The following is a 16,983-nucleotide window of genomic DNA, read 5'->3' as shown; positions in this document are numbered from 1 at the left end:
CCGCCATTGGCTTAGCAGGGAGGCGTCTCTGCCACTTGGTGCATTCTCATTGGTTGCGTGGACGTAAGGGCATTGATGTGAATAATGATGAGGACAGACTATTTAATAGCGATCGGAGCTGAGATTCGCTCTCTCTTTTTTTAAGACTCGTTCGGTGATGTCTGTCCTGTAAAAGGTAGCTAGGGTAGAGCTCGTATTGTTCGGCGGATTGCCGACTGTGCTTGGCTGATCGTAGTAATAGATTAGCGAGCCGTATTAGGTTGAGCTTAACTAACTTGCTAGTCATATTTAATTAGTCTTTTTTACCTTTGGCTTCAGTTATGTTTATACAATTATATTTACCTTTTTTCACGTGTTAATAAATTTTAGTTATTTTTTAAAGAAGTCTCTTCATCAGTTATTCACAGAAAGTAGATGAAATGTTAGTTCTTTCACTAACTCTGCAAGAAGTATTACAGTTAACAGGTGGTATCATTCATCAATGGTATCAGAACCAGGGGCCTCTGCAGCACCACCGCCCGCCGTCCTCCAGGCACGGCTGCACCCCGGTCCTGAGCTATCCGCTTCTCCTGGTCGGAGGCGTCCATGTCCTACACACACGCACGCTCACACACATACAAACACACGACTTCACACGCTCCTACAAACACCCCTACACACATACACACACTCATTCCTGCACACAAACACACATGCCTACATACACACATGAACGCCTACACGCACACGCGCGTAGACAACACTCACTCACACACATGCATACATACTTACACACACACATGCGCCTAGACAAGCACACACGCGCATACACACGCTCGTGATTGCGAAAAACATAATTTGAATTCAAGATGCCAAAAATTCAAATTAATATAATTTTTTTTTTTCATTTTTATAGTGGACTGCTGGGATGGTCCAGATGGAATGCCCTATGTGTATCACGGTCATACATTAACAACTAAAGTAAAGTTCATCGACTGCATTAAAACGATTAAAGAACATGCATTTGTCACATCAGAGTGAGTAAATTTTGTTTTTTAATAATCACTAGAAAATCGCCCGTCGAAGTATGATGGTTGAAAATTGCTTCTACATTTGAATGAAGCAATTGCCTATTTGGAGATATTTTAACCCTAACTCCAGTAAAATAACCAGTAAAACAGTTAAGTTACCACATCCAGTTCAGCCTTTTCAAAATAAAGCATTTCCCTGCATGTCAAACATTACCAAAAAATATTATCAAATTATCATGCCGTGGTGCGGATTTCATTGTTGGCGACATCAGCGTTACTTGATCAGTGAATTCGCTATTAAATATATGAGAATGGTATATTTCTGTAATTAGAATTAAACTTGGATCTCCAATGTTCAATCTTGAAAATGTAACACCAAAGTCATATTGGTCCAGAAGTGAAATGTCTGTCAATGGGCATAACTGAGCATTGATGATGGTCTTTCAACTTCAACATCATCTGCATTTCTCCCATACTAAACATTTACCCTTAAATAATCTATTAATAAAACTTCTGCACAATGATGTGTATAAAAAGTGAATGTAATTGAAGTGATTAGAGATTAAAATTTTGAATATGATCACAAACATTTTAAAATCTAATTTTAGAAATATATTTCTTTTCTTTAACATGTCAAATTGGCAAATTTGGCTGCATATCAGCAGTTTGATTTTTATGGAAAAAATTGCTCTGCAGAAGATATGTTTAAAAACTGTTTTTCTTATGTTTTCCTTTTAAACTATTTAAAATTTAATTAAGTTACATCGTCGCCTCAGAGCAACAGTACGATATCTTAGTGTTATTCCTGGGATTAGATGTCTTAATGTTGCTTTGAGATGGCGACATGCATATAAAGCTTGTTTGTTTTCGCAAAATTTTGTGGTATTTTATCCGGGATAGAATGTCTTATTTTATTTTAATGGTTTCCTTCAGATATCCAGTAATACTTTCAATTGAAAACCATGCAACTCTGCCTCAGCAACGAAATATGGCCGCTGCTTTTATTGAAGTTTTTGGAGGTATTTTATGCTTATTTATGCTGCAGTTTTTAAAAACATTGTAGAAACCTACAATAATATATTTTTTAAAATTCTTGTTCTCCATGTAATTGCATTTTTTATTACAGTTCATAAGCAATCTATTTATTTTACTTAGCATTATTTAACAATCTTTGCAATACTGGAGTCTTCTGGAAACAAGTATCTTTTATCAAATTCTTCCCTGAATAAAATCTCACTATGAACAGAAATTTTTTCGTGGTTTAATAGCATTAAAATGATTTTTCTATGTAACTGAGTAACTTGTTTCCCCGTTATAGATTTTTCAGTTTGTGCTATTTTTGAAAGAAAAAGAAAACTCTTTCCCCATCTTCTTCAAACCCCTATTGTTCTCATTTTCTTTTGATTGATGATAGTTCATTAAAAAATTAGAATGATTTTCAGCATTCATTCAGAATTAGCAATTTTGGAATTAACAAGAACCCACAGAATCTATTAAGATAGTTTGTTTTGTTGAGCAACCAAATTGTTATGTATTCAAATTCTTGAAATTAAGTAAAACTCAATTATAAAGTTGTGCATGCTGCTTACATATTTCTAATTTTAGGGAGGCAAAGCATTACATTTCCATTTTTTTTATATGTTTAATGGAACTTTTTGCCTTTTCCAGATTCTCTTTTGACGCAACCAATTGAAAGAGATGGTACACAGATGCCTTCTCCTAATCAATTGAAAAGGAAAGTAATCATAAAGGTAATATCAACTCTACTTAGTTCTTGCTTTTAATCCCATTGGGTAGTATAATATTATGATCATCCATTTTAATTAAAAATTCGGGAAACTAATTAGGAGCCAAAATTGTCCTTCTTTTCCAAATTTTTTTTTTTTTTGAAAATTCTAATATTTTGAACTTTGTCCAGAATATCCTAAAATTTTCATTTATTGAAATCCCATTTTTGCAGAAGAAGATAGTTCCTCTTAAATCAATTTAAACTTTATCTATTGTGTGTTGTACTCTTATTGTTTACATTTCAAACTATTTATATTTTTAACTGGAAGCTAATAAAAGTGAGCATCTGTCTGATTTTTAGGGAATTTTTTCTAAAATCCCCTCAGAAATGACCCACCCACTCCTATGATGTTTTGTGGAATTCGAGTTGAAAAGGTGGTTGGGGAGGGGTCACAATTGCTAGACTTCAATAGTATAGGTTAATAGTCTTAATTTATGACAATTTTTTATATATATATAAGCCAAAACTCATTTTTATGCATGAATTATTTCTTTTGATGTTATCAGGGTTGCGCCAAGCCTGATCAGCGCCGTTGTGCAAATGTCTTTTGAGCACCTTTATGCTCTGGCATTCGAGGAAAATATAGTTAGCACCTGGAGGTGGGTTTTGTAGACATATATGAAATGAAAAAAAAATACGTTTGGAAATAAATTTATGCAAAAAATATTGTGTGAATATTTAATTTCGCAATGTGTTGTAAATGTTTACTTCATTTCTCGAAATTATTCCGAGTTCAGCAGCTCCTCTGATATGCTAATAATGCGTTTTGTGGTGGAAGAAAATATTTTAATATCTAAGTTAAAGCCACTTTGAATATCTATCTAATCTCTAAGTGATGAACAATTAATAAAACTTTTATGCCTGTCAAAACATGACAGCAGGAGCAAGAGTCACAACTAGAAAATAGTTTTAGGAGGGGGGGGGGGCACAAATTGAAAAAAATCTCTCTTTTAATAAAAGGAGTCCAGGGATTCTCCCCGGAAAAATTTTGAAACTTGTATTTTGAAAAACGCAAATTTAGACGGTCTTAGGTGGTGTTATGGGGGGGAGGGAGGTACAAGGGGCTCCACAGAAGTATATAAAAGTTGAATCCTTAAAATATGATTGTAGGCCATATTTATTGATGTTAGAATAAGAGATGGAACTCTGAAATTCTACCCGATCGTGTTTTTTTTTTTTTTTTTTGGAAAAATAGATAGAAATTAATTCCCTCCTTTTCTCCCCTCCATTTTTCCGAAATTGAAAACGTTATTGTAGACAACTTTGAAGATTTTTACAAGAAGTGAATTCTGCAGCTCCCCCCTGGAAAATGTTTCAAAATTAAAGTCCTAAAAACCTAAGCAGTACTCTATGATATTGGAAGTGGTTCAAAGGCCATTCTAACTTAAATTTTTCGTAATTCATGTTTGAAAAACCTAACTTTTGATGATATTTAAGGAAGGAGGTTCGGAGGCCCGTGCCCGAACATTTTTTGAAATTGAAGTTGTAAAAACATGATTGTAAGACCATATTTGGTAATATTATAGCTGGCAATCTTTGGAAATTGGAGCTCTAAAAATGCAATTTTAAGTGATTTTCGAATGGAGTTTCAAGCCATGTTGTTTCGTATTCAGGAACTTTCGCGAAATTTTGCAAAGTTTACGGTCTGGAAACAAATTTTGAGATGATTCGTAATGCTTTTGGCGGGGGGGGGGGATTCGGTGAAGTAGCATTTTGAAAACTTTTTTTTTCAGGCAAACTGGAAAAAAGAAAAATAATAAGGAAAAAAGAAAAGAAATAGGACAGAGAGGGAGTAGTTGACCAATTTGCTGAAATTATTGAGAATTTTTAGTTCAAGGATTTCTTTTTAAAAGAAGTTAAAGTTTTACCCCAACATCATTATTTTTTCCTTTTTGAAATCACTTTGTTTTCCAAAGACGCGTTTTTTCCCCCAACAATGGTAAATATTTTTGAAAAACATTCAACTAAGCATTCTGGAGGGGAGGGGGCACGGGGCGGTGCACCAGAGGGGTGCCCTGTGGACCCCCCCCCCCCCGCCCCCGCTTTCTGGTTGCGCCACAAAACAGGAGGGTACTGATTATATTTCTGAATTGAAGGATAATATTGTAGAGGATATTTCACCTAAAAATTTGGAACTGAAACTTACCGGTAAAACGAATGGTTCTAAACTACGAATTGTCAGAAAGACATTGAATTTAATATCTAAAACCAACACATTGTCCAAAGCTCTTTCTTTAATTTAATGCACAAATAGTTGATGAAAAAAGGGATGGAGGAATTAAGTAATTATGGTCAAGTTGTTACTTTTCGGAACTGAAAAGTTGATCCAAATTATTGTTTACAATTCATGCATATTGCGCACAAGTAAATAATATGCAAATGTGCTTACCTTGTTTTTAATGTATAATAATATGATATAGTGAAGTTACCACGAACAATAGTTAAAAATCACAGGAAGACATATTGCACAAATTACAATAAAACTTATTCACTGCAAAAACCAAAATCGGGAATAGCAAATTTCTGGTGCTGCTTCGTATGCTCAACCTTGTGAAATTATAGACATACCAAAATAACATGGCTTCACATATAAAGAAAAATGCTAATTAATTAACATTATGTGTTTTCAGTGTAAAAGATTGCTTTTGAATAGCATATTCAGATACAACAAGGCAAATATTTTTTTCTTATAGATAGGCAGCAAAGAGGCTTGCTTGTATTAATGAGTAGTATAATTTCACCGCTACTTTTATAGAAAAATGAAAAGGTTCAATTTTTTTTTTTGGTTGGAGATTCCCCCCCCCCCCCTTTTGGAGCATTTTTGTTTGGTAGAGCTCAGCGTCTTTTTGATTCTGGCGCCGTCGTGCGCCACACAACGTTGAACATAGAGACGGCCAGTGATGTTCCCATCAAATTTGCTGAGGGTATACTCCCAGTAATCAGATATGCACAACATGTGTGTGCAATCATATGCATAATATGTCATAATATGAAAAATGTTAGAGCTTGAGGGCATACGCTATATGTCTGAAAAGTGTTTGAGTATACGGCGTATGTGGAGTATGAGAACACCACTGGAGACAGCTCGGCCCTGGATGTTATTATGAAGGGAAGGAGGTTTTGCATTAAAAAGTGAAAAAGGGCAATTTATGAATATTTTGTGCGAGAACAAATTTTGGAGTTTATCTTGATTTCACTTGAGGTAGAAAAAACTATGTAGTTTTTTTCTCGAAGAGTTGCAGTCCATAATAAAAATATTGTAAAATTAAAGTATTGTAAAATTAAGCTTCAAAAGTATTGTATATAAAAAGAAGACTAATAAATTTAAAGCTAAGTTGCAAAACATTTTACCTTACACTAAAGAGCTGTGGACAAAATTATGCTCTAAATCAGAGGTTCAAAAACATTTTCGCTCCATACCGATTTTTTCTGTTTCTCGTGAACCCCCTACACAGCGCCAGTTTCAAAATTAGTACAGCGGTGTAATAGTTACATTTGAGAGTTTAAAATAGATTGAATCAGGGCTGAATCCATTTAACAAATTAGGCATTTTTAAGTATATATTTGCACTTCATTCTCGGAATAAAACTGAGGCTTTTAATATTGATCTATTCAAATACAAAGAATTGGTATGCCTCCTAATATGAAGTATGAACTTTCTAAAAAGTTTTAATTCAAGAATTATGGATTGTACATGTTGCGGGCGTGACCATACGGTCGCACTGCAACACATACGAATTATTTTTTAAGTGCAAAAATTTGTTTTAGAAAGTTGATGCTTCATAATTATTATGATACATAATGGTTCTTTCTATTCGAATATATCAATACTAAAAGCTAATGTTGAAGATTCTAAGAAATAAATGCAATTATAAGCATAAAAATATCAAACCTATGCCTGTGGATTGAGCAATTGATAAGTTTCAGGCTAGGTATTCTAAAATCATCAGATAAATGCAGTATGTATGAAAATATCGTGGGGATAATTAAAAATTAATTCGACCGTGTAAAACTTTTTTATTATTACATTGCGAGTTTTGGAATGCTGTTCATACGGACATTTTTAACTTACTTCAAACACATTTTTGATAGCTGTATAAGAGTCACAGTTCGACAGGATTTACTGCTGAGTAGAATATCAAAAGAAAAAAGAAACTATTACTTTTTATTCAAACTTATATTAATTTCAAAGGAACAAAGTGCAAATCTAATATTTCTATTTCAAAAAGAGTTTAAACACATACACACATGCACATATATATATACATATACATACATATAAAACATGAGATATATTATAAGAACAGTTTAAGTATAAATTCAACGAAATTGAAAGAAAAATGAAAGAATAAACACTAAAGTGTACTGAAATGCCCACGCAAAGCTGCAAGAAACAAAAACAGTACAAACATATTCATGAATAAACAATCAAAATAAATTGGAAATTGCAAAAAGCAAGAACATGGAAACAACACCAAAATGAAAAAGGTAAACCAGGGACCAATACTTTCTCAAGGGGGGGACCAGTCCTTAAGTCAGAGTTCGTACGCCGGTCATGGAAATTCTGGAAAGTCATGAAAAGAAAATAAGCAAATTTCAGACCTGGAAAAGTCATGGAAAATTGAAATTTTCAGTCTAAGTCATGGAAAAATGTTCTGGGAGAAAGTAACAGTAGCTAAAAAGAGTATTAGAAATCTTGAGTGATTTAGCATTGCACCATGAAAGCTATTTAAACTAGAAAATTGAATGATTTCAAAAAACTGCATCCAATTTAGTTTCCATCACTCCTAAATCTTTATTTTAAAATTTATCAGAGTTTATCTCAATTTGTTGAAGGTTTTGGACAATCTTTAGTCATGCGATAAAACACAGAAATATTGGAATTCTAATGCTCAAAAACAGTAGCGCCCAATATACGGCCTGCAAAACTAATCCATGCGACCCACTGGTATGTTCAGTGTCATTATTCAAACATGTTCTGGAATTTCTCTGAACCTATTAATTTATATGCATTTGAAAATGTACAAATAAGTAAACAAGTACATTTAAATCAAAAGATTTATTTACTATGAAATGTTTTTATTTTTATTTTTTTAAAAATAAATATCTGGTTTAGAAACATGAATTTACTAAAGAATGTGGCTTTATTTTAAAAAACCAAAAAATTGTCAAGTTGACACTAAAAGGCAACTTTTGAAGCAAATTTATTGAAACTTAGTAATGATTCATTCAACCTTTTCCCCAATCATTATCATTCTGCCTGTTTATAAAAAAAATAGTCGACATTTAAGCATCATTCACTGTAGTTTTACTTAACTTAAACTTATATGATGAAAACAGGTAAGAATTATTCAGTTTTTTAACTGTACACTGATATTTTTTTCATCCAAATAGAGTATGAACCCTGTTGAGTTCACAAGGCCCTTTCTGTTTAGCAAGAGGGAAGGTCCCAATAACTTGCTACCCTCTCCGAGAGCATTGGAGGAAAATTGAACATGAAAACATACCTGTGAGATCCTTGGAGGAAAATTGAACACAAAAACAAACAAACAAGCATTTCTATTCCTTTTGAAGGTTCACTCGAAAACTCTTTCCTTCTTTAATTTACAGGTTTGTCTTCGTGTTCAATTTGCTGTGTATCATATACTATGTACATATATATCAGACACATGCCCCAGATTTCATGAAGGGGGGGGGGATCTGTTTTTTTTCATCTTTGCCTGGATTCTTAGAAAAACATACGTGTGTGTGTCAAATCACATACATTTAACAATTGATTATCCGCGGGGAATGATACACGATGCATGCAGATTATCTGCAGTCTTTCACCATACATTCAAAAAATTTGGTGATGATTAACTGAATGTAGATAAATTCATCCATTTTAACTTAACAAGTAAAAAATCTATTTTTAGACAGTCATAGTTCCCCACCAATAACATAAAATTTTCCAAAGTCACCTGACTAGTTAAAACTTGATTTTTTAGATTGACACTACTTACTGCTTTAGATCAACACTACTTACTGAAATTAAGATCTATAATACTATTTAAGGATATTAAACAAGTGAACTATAAAAAGTTCCCCTCCTTTCCCCTTATTAGGTTCATCAGTCACTATCGCTAGGAAGTTTCATTGTATGCTCTTGCTTCCTGTGAACTTTGTATAGTAGAAAAAAAAATATTATATCAATGTAAAATATTTAATTTAGCATGTAGAATTTACTTTTTATCTATAACTGATTTGAAAATCAAGATTTCTATCAAAATTTTTCCCTTCAAAATTGAATGTTTGATTTATTTTTTCCTTTAATGTTAAAAGATGAATTTTTAGCCTTAAAATATGTTGAAGAATTTTTAATTTTGTTTTCAGCATAAAAAACTTCCTGAAAGAGATGGTCATGAGGAACGAATTGTTTTGCGCAATGAAAGAGATGAAAGTAAGATTTTTTTCTCAATTTTTCGAATCCATTCTTTAAAATAGTATTTTAACTCGCAACTAAAAATGAAATTTTTATAGTAGAACCAGTATGAGTTTTAAAAATCTGAGCCTCAAAAGTCCAAGGTTCCATTTAATTTGATATGAGTTATTAAATACTTTAAGGTCTCTTTTTTTGCAGCTAAAAATGATTTGCATTAAAATCTGAAAATCAAAATCTTTTGTAATCGCAATACCTCTTTCACTCAGCAAAAGTAATAATTGTTTATTTTCAATAACACTCGCAGGTCCAGGTCCATATCTGCTTATCTGAAGACCCTACACTTAGGGGTGGGGAGGGGGGGAGCACACCAATGAGAAGTTCATGGCACAAGAGACCACAAATTGTAAATTTCAAACAAATTTTTGATTAGAAAAATAAAATGTTACAAAAAGTGTTAAGGATTATCAAATTTTGAAAATATTGTAATGAGAAGTAACACAAAAGTCTAAATTTTCAGGGTGAAAACAAAAATTTAATTCTAACAAAAGATTGAAGTTCAAGCATAGTATCTCTATGTAAATAAAATCCTCTGTTTGTTTGGGTTTCTGTGTGTGTCTGATGTCCAGATGAGCTGTCATCTGGTTACTTAGGCCAAAATTTTCACAAGTAAATAACCTGAACTATGAAAAGTAGGTTGTTGGCACTGGTGCAAGACCTTCCGTCCCAGGACGGATTTCCGTCTTGGACACACTTTTCGAGACGGAGGTCGGGACGAAAAGAAATTCGATCACTTTCCTTCAGTTTTTACTTAAAAAAGAAAAATTGAGTGTTTGAACAATATGCTTAATATGACTGGACTGTTCCATACCCACGAATTTACATCGACATTGTCGATTTTCCTCCATGGGCCTGTTTAGTTTGCAACATGCTTTTGGAGGAGTGGCTTTTAGACTTGTGCCATTTGACTTTTTTTTAGGTTGCTCTGTTATTTCCAACTCACTGCATTGCAAGCCGCGGAGTTGCTCACTATTCTCCCTGATTTATCGAATTAATCGTCTCTATTTGAAAATTTAGCCTTTTCCCTTTCTATTTTCGGTCATCCTTTCGTTTTTTTTTTCATTTAAATTTTTTTTGCAAACTTAACAGGCATAAATGACAATTATGTGCGCTCTTAGAATGTCTTAGAGTTGAATCTGAATCACCCCTTGAGAGTGAGTGCTGACGTGAGGAAATGTTTATGCCACAGCAAAGAGCGTCCACATACCAGGCAATATGGGAACTATCTGGGACTTTAAAGATTTTTATGAAAATTGGAATTTTGCAAAGAATCGGGAAATTTTCAAGCTGGTTTGAAACACCAATGGGCAGCTGTTCCTGCACTTTTGACCTGTTTCTGGTAAAATATTCTAAGACTTGAGGAATCATTGAATTCCAATGTCTTTCAATCTAACACTTGCTAGAATGGAAATATGGGGGGGGGAGAGAGAAAAGGAAACGAGAAATATAACGGCAGCACAAATTTGCGAAAAAACGCTGCTCTTGCAAAGTGGGTAAGTACACAAATTAACCCACAATACAGAGGTCTCAAAATGTTTGTATCTTGGACAATCTAAGGGGGGGGGCGGGAGCTTCTCAAGGGCTCCGGAACAAAATATCAAAAAACTGAATCGAAAGTCATTTTTGAAGCTAGGAGTGGTCGGGATTTTTCCTCTGCAAACTCTTAAAAAGTTAAAAGTCAAAAATTTTTAGGCTGTCTTTAATGATGTAAAAGTGGGGAGGGGAGGTTTAAAAAAAAAAAAGGAAACTGGAGTCTTAAAAACACTAATTTAGGCAATCTTTGGTGAATTGATGAGAGATGGTTTTAAGAACTCTGTTTTGGACTATCTTTGGATGACTTAAGGGGGAAGGGAGTGGAAGCTTCTTTCAAAAAAGCTTCCAAAATTAAAGTATTAAAACTTTTAGGCGGTCATAATTCATGTATATAGGTAAGGGTGGTACTGTTCCTAGAAAAAATAAAAAATAGAAACTGACACCTTAAAACTCAAATTTAGGATATTTGTGGTCAAAGGAAGGGGTTGAGAAGTTCTCTTCTGAAAATTTTTCGATGCTGAAATATTTAAAACGCCACTTTAGGCTATATTTTAGTGCCTTAAGAGGGATGTGATTCGGGACCCTCCCTGGGGTAAGGATTCAGTTTCCCTATTGTTTTTTTTTAATTAATGAATGTTGGAAAGTGTACCTTGTTTGAAAAATGTATTTACTTCACTGAAATGTTTTTTTTTTTTTAATGGCTGATTTCACCACCAGCTATCTTATAAAAGAATTATTTTTCAAATGAATACTGTGTGGGGGAATGGTGCCAGTTTATTACCATTAATCGCCCATACCCTTCCCCCACTTTTCCTTCTCTTCTGGTTTGTTGGCGCTACCTTGGGTAGACTTTCCGATCAGAACTGATTTAGGTTGCAAAAGTAAAAATCTTATAACCCAAGCGATTTTATTGCTGCAATAAAAATGCTTACAGTCGGCAAAACACTAATGGCGGGGAACTCCGAATGATTTTACCCCTAACATTATCCAACATCGTCCAAAATTGCGTTTTTGGAAATTTAATTTCGAAATATTGCCGAAGGAGAGTTCCCAACTCCATCCCTTCGATAATGCATTAAAAACGTATAAACGTTATGAAAGATGGGTACAATTTCGTTTTTAAAGCATTAATTTCAGGGAGAGTTGAGCACCCCCCCCCCCCCCTTTCATTCTCTAATATTTTTGAAGGTCACCCAATATTGTGATTTTGGGATGATCAGTTTGAAAAAATTGATGTAAGGAGAGTCCCTGAACTTTACCAAACTGGCCTACCATAGCGTTTTTTGGACAATTTAAAAAAAATTCTGGGGGAGAACCCCAGACCCCTCGTTGTTCACGGTTTTTAAGTTTTTGGAAATACGATATCAAAAAAGCTTAAATATTACAATTTAAACTAAGTTCATGTTGTTACAAAAGTTAAAAGCTTAAAATTCTAATTAAACAGAGAGTCCAAAACTAGCATAGTTAAAGTCTACAACATTTATACACATAAATTTTTCCTTAAGCATGCATGGTTGCTGAAAATATTTTCCGTCTTGAACACATCACCAAACTTGCACCGATGGTTATTGGTCCTTGTTTTGCAATTTTTTGCCCTTATTTGCATATCCTCTCCTGAATGCAGAAAACAAGTCAACTCACCATCAGAAATAGCTAATAATATTAAAATGATCCTTGCTTTTTAGCTGCTAATATAATTTTCGGAATTTTTCAAATTTAAATCTCTTTTTTTTTCTTGGAATATTTTCAAAGCTAAAAATGTGTGTGTGTGTAAATTTTTTGAAGTAAATAGTACAATTGCAGTTAAACCATTATTTAAAAAATAGTAACATATAATGCATAATTAAGGCAAAAAAAAAAAAAAAAAAAGATTTTTTTTGCAGTATAAAAGGAATTGCTGTGTTAGAGAACACTGTTATTTTTCATTTTTATCATGAGTGAAATTACAAGGGATTTCAAAATGTAAGGTAACATGCCCAGCATACAAATTTACTGGAAATACAAATAAAAATGTGACAACCAGCAACAGGCTCTGGACAGGCTAGGCTGGTCCTAGTCAGTTTATTAGTCCCCAATGAAGATCAATGGCCCTCTTAACGCTAACCACCCCCTTGCTTGTTACCGCATCTTCTGGTAAGCTGTTTCAAGTGCCCACAACCCTACTCAAGTTATAATTTTTCCTAATTTCCAGGCTGGCCTGAGACTTGAATAGCTGAAAGCAATGACCCCTTGTCCTGCGTTCTGTGCAAAAATTTAACCCATTAACATCTTTCATTTTGATAAATTTAAAAAACTGAATCATATTCCCTCTGACTCTCCTCTGCTCTAGGCTATACATATTAAACCTTTTAAGTTAAATAAATAGTTCAACTTAAAGAGGCAAATGTACAGATTACTTCTCTACGTAGTGGTCATACTTATTACCAGCAGTACACCAAACCATCGAAAACCCGGCATGGACGAAATCAACATCAAGGTTGTGAAACCACGCCATGAGGGCTAACGGAACCGAAGCATCAGTTTTGAAATGCTGACCTCCCAAGTGGTTTTTTTTTTTTTTTAAAGTCCAAAGAGATAGAAACCACTTGGTACGACGTTGGAACTGTAAGAAGGGTTTTCCAATGCCTCCCACTGAAAACACCATAAAAATTTTGCATAACTGGCTGTGTGTGGTCAAACATTGTCGTGCAACAACAAAACGCCTGTTGTGATCTGTCCTGGGTGTTTATGGTGAATTCCCTCTCTCAATCGACCCAGTGAAGCACAATAACCAGCTAGATTTACAGTTGACCAAGTTTTCATCAAGGCAGCCATGTTCTAATGGACATTTTGTCCTCTTAGTGGATATGCAGCTCCATCTACCGACACCCGTTTGAAAACTCTGATGAACTTCATTATCTTCAGCGTGATTTTTATTCATGCAGAGAATCTGCACTCCCATCAAGAGCTCTTGTTACCTTACTTTTTAAAACACCTTCGTGAAATGAAACTAACTCCACTTTTTATTTTACTCAGTTGGTGGAGAATCAGACATCAGTAATGCTGTGAAAAATGGGATTCTGTATTTAGAAGATCCCATGGATCATGAATGGAGACCACACTTTTTTATGCTTACTCAAAACAAAATGTACTATGCTGAGGAACAACAAGCTGCTGAGGATGAAGATGATGCTGAAGACAATAACACCCACCGAGAGGTAACATTGGAAGAATTTTGTGCAAATGACTTGCAGATTTCCTACTTATTAGTGTTTTATATTTTGTTTTGTACATTTCTGATATTTGTTTAGGGCATTCCAAGTGATGAATTACATTTTGGTGAAAAGTGGTTTCATGGTAAGCTACCTGGGGGGTAGAGCTCAAGCTGAGGAGCTTCTAAACCAGTATTCTTATTTGGGTGATGGAACATTTCTCGTTAGAGAAAGTGAGACATTTGTTGGTGATTACTCTCTTTCATTTTGGTAAGTAATTTTGATGATAGTTCTAAATGGATGATATGCAACTACTAAAAAAAATATTAAAATGTACATACAAATATGCACTAAAATGTAACTATATGCATTAATATTTGTTTTACTTCCATGAAGAAAAAATGTCACATCTGAGGGAATTTGATTGGCTTTTCTGTTTTTGCATTTTGGTGATTTTGCATTTTATTTTTAAGGTGATAAATATATATATTAAAAACAATTATAAAGGTTGAAAATGGTGCACTCATTGTTCGCTAATTACAAAAAATCTCAATATGATCTTGAAGGTTAACTGCCTTTTGTTATTTAAGATCAGTTCTAAAGAGAAAATATCTTTTCAACTTAAGCAGATACTATTGAGTGATGTTTAAAATATTGACTGGTGTACCCGGCCCTGAAATACCAGCTGAAAACTCATCTTCTTAATGTTCAGAAAGCTGTCGATCTCTTTCAGTTGATGAAAGGATATCCTTTGTCATTTTCTAAAATAGTTTCTTTGACTTAGGCTCTTTTTCCACTAATAAATCGCATTTCACTGTAGGCAAATCTGTTTTATGAACATAAATTAAATTATTTTTATACTCTCACTACTTTAGGCATACTTATTAATGAAAATTTGAAAAAAAATGTTCTAAAAAATAGCCTTATAGTTTGAAAACTCAAAATGCTCAGATGTGTTCAGAGCCAGTAAAAGTGTAGGCCCTATTTGTTTCCATAAAATGACTTTCCATGGGTCGCTTGATGTTTTTCATTTGGGTCATGGTGGTTTGATCAAGAAGACTGGTTTGATGAAGAAGACTGGTTTGATGAAGAAGATGGTTGAAGAAGTGGTTTGATCAAGTCGGACTTGTAACCAAGGGTCCGGGATACTATGCCCAACTGGTCAAAGTTCCTCCGTGTTCGTTAATGGTGACTGGGGGCACATTAAATATGTCAGGGTCACAAAGTCCTCCAAGTGAATCAATATCTCTGGGGTTTCTGAATTGGGGATTGCTTGACTTCTGGTATGGATTTTAAAAAAAAAAAAAAAACTGCTGTGTTTAGGACCCTATCCAATTGGTGAAACCACAAATAGTGGTTTGTACGAAGGACTCTGGAGTGTGATATGATGTTTTCATTTGAGAAGAATGAAATATTTATTGTGTCTTTTTTTAGTGAAATAAATCTAATGAAATAAAAAAGGCATTAATGTGCATTTAGTTAAAAAAACTTGCTGCTTTTATGCATCTATATGCATTTAACTGCAAAAGAAGCTAAAGCATGCAATTAAATATATGTACATATGCACTTGCATATAATCTAGAATCTAATGATAACATTTAGTCTTGTAACATTTAATCTTCCATTTAATGTTGTAAACATCTTTTAGTTCCTGGCTTCAGTACACATTTTATACCAGAAAGTTACATCTTCTTGTAATTACTATTTCAAATGATATTACCAATTTTTTGAATCAACCAATTCTTTATTTAAAAAAAAAAAAAAACCCCTGAATTGAATAGTTACAAGGCATTCAGTAAAAATAAAAATGTAGAAAATGTCCTCATAGTTCAAAGTTCTTGTTATTTTATCTAAATAGCAAGTTGCTTCTAATTACCTATGAGAGAATTATCCAAAAGAACGTTATTTATAATAATTATAGAGAGAGGGCGGATTTTTTGTGTGTTTATATGTTCGAGGTAATCTCCGGAACTGTTGCACCTATTTGAAAAATTCCTTCACTATATGAAAGGTGCTTCCTTGCTGAGTGACATAGGCTATAATTCGAAAAAACCCGATAAATAGTCCTTTTTTTATTCCAGTTTAGGCTCAAAGTTTACATAAAATCCCGAATATGGATCCCGAAGATCGCGTTCAATCTTCGAGTTGAACCGAACCATTGCTTCGGTCACTCGTCTGGTCTGCTAATTATATATTAGCTACCAGTTTGTTTCGCACTCTTGGCTACCTTAAGAGGTTTTCCATCTCCAGCTCAGTCACTTTCCTATGCCGGGCTGATGAGTGCTAATAAGCACGAAACTGCAGTCCTCGCTGGAAATGACTGAGCTGGCGGTGTATTTCACGTATTTATTGTTAAAATGTGTACAAAAAATATAAAGTGATGCTGTTCTTTCTTTTAAGGAATCTTAATTCCTTTTGACTATTTCTTCTTTATTTGAAGATTTTTACTTATCTCATGTCTATTTTATAAAACAAAGTAATTTTCACAAAAAATAGTTTAATACGTAACTTAAAAATTTGATTTTTAAAAGAAAATTAAGGATTTAAAATTTCTTCTTTTTCATTCATCAATGTTTTATTACAGTCGAGCCTGCTCATTGGAATATCGGTTAAAAGAATATCTTGCTTAATGCAATGAGTTTTCAATGTACCAAACCATTGTAATTTGTCAATTATGATCCCATATAATGGAATACTCCATAGATTAGGATAATTTATCATGGTAAATTGGCTATTCCATTGAGCAGGCTGGGCTGCACGAAAATTGTTTTCGATGCCTATAATACAGGGGAGCCATAATTAAAAAACCCCACTTTATGGTTGTTTAGCAGTGAAATTATTGCTTAAAAATGACATAATTTTGTGTAAAACATAATGATGAAATGAGAACTTGTTTGAGTGAATTTAAAAAATAGTTCAAAATATCCCCACCAAGAGTTTTTTAATGAAATGCTCATTTTTGATTGGTTAATGGGTTTTTAC

General features: G+C 33.7%; 1 protein-coding gene across 1 annotated transcript in view; it reads left to right on the top strand.

Moving 5' to 3' along the window:
• LOC129230397 (1-phosphatidylinositol 4,5-bisphosphate phosphodiesterase gamma-1-like) overlaps positions 1-16,983 on the top strand; it is a 112,739-nt gene that overhangs the window by 60,956 nt on the left and 34,800 nt on the right. The window contains 7 exon segments of the mRNA XM_054864795.1: positions 896-1,016; positions 1,944-2,029; positions 2,679-2,761; positions 9,172-9,238; positions 13,826-14,007; positions 14,101-14,157; positions 14,159-14,271. Of these exon segments, the coding sequence (XP_054720770.1) occupies positions 896-1,016; positions 1,944-2,029; positions 2,679-2,761; positions 9,172-9,238; positions 13,826-14,007; positions 14,101-14,157; positions 14,159-14,271 (709 nt within the window).

Source organism: Uloborus diversus, chromosome 9, assembly GCF_026930045.1.
Source record: "Uloborus diversus isolate 005 chromosome 9, Udiv.v.3.1, whole genome shotgun sequence".
Classification (NCBI taxonomy): domain Eukaryota; kingdom Metazoa; phylum Arthropoda; class Arachnida; order Araneae; family Uloboridae; genus Uloborus; species Uloborus diversus.
Note: the sequence above shows the minus strand (reverse complement) of the source record. Positions and strands in the feature narration are given on the sequence as shown.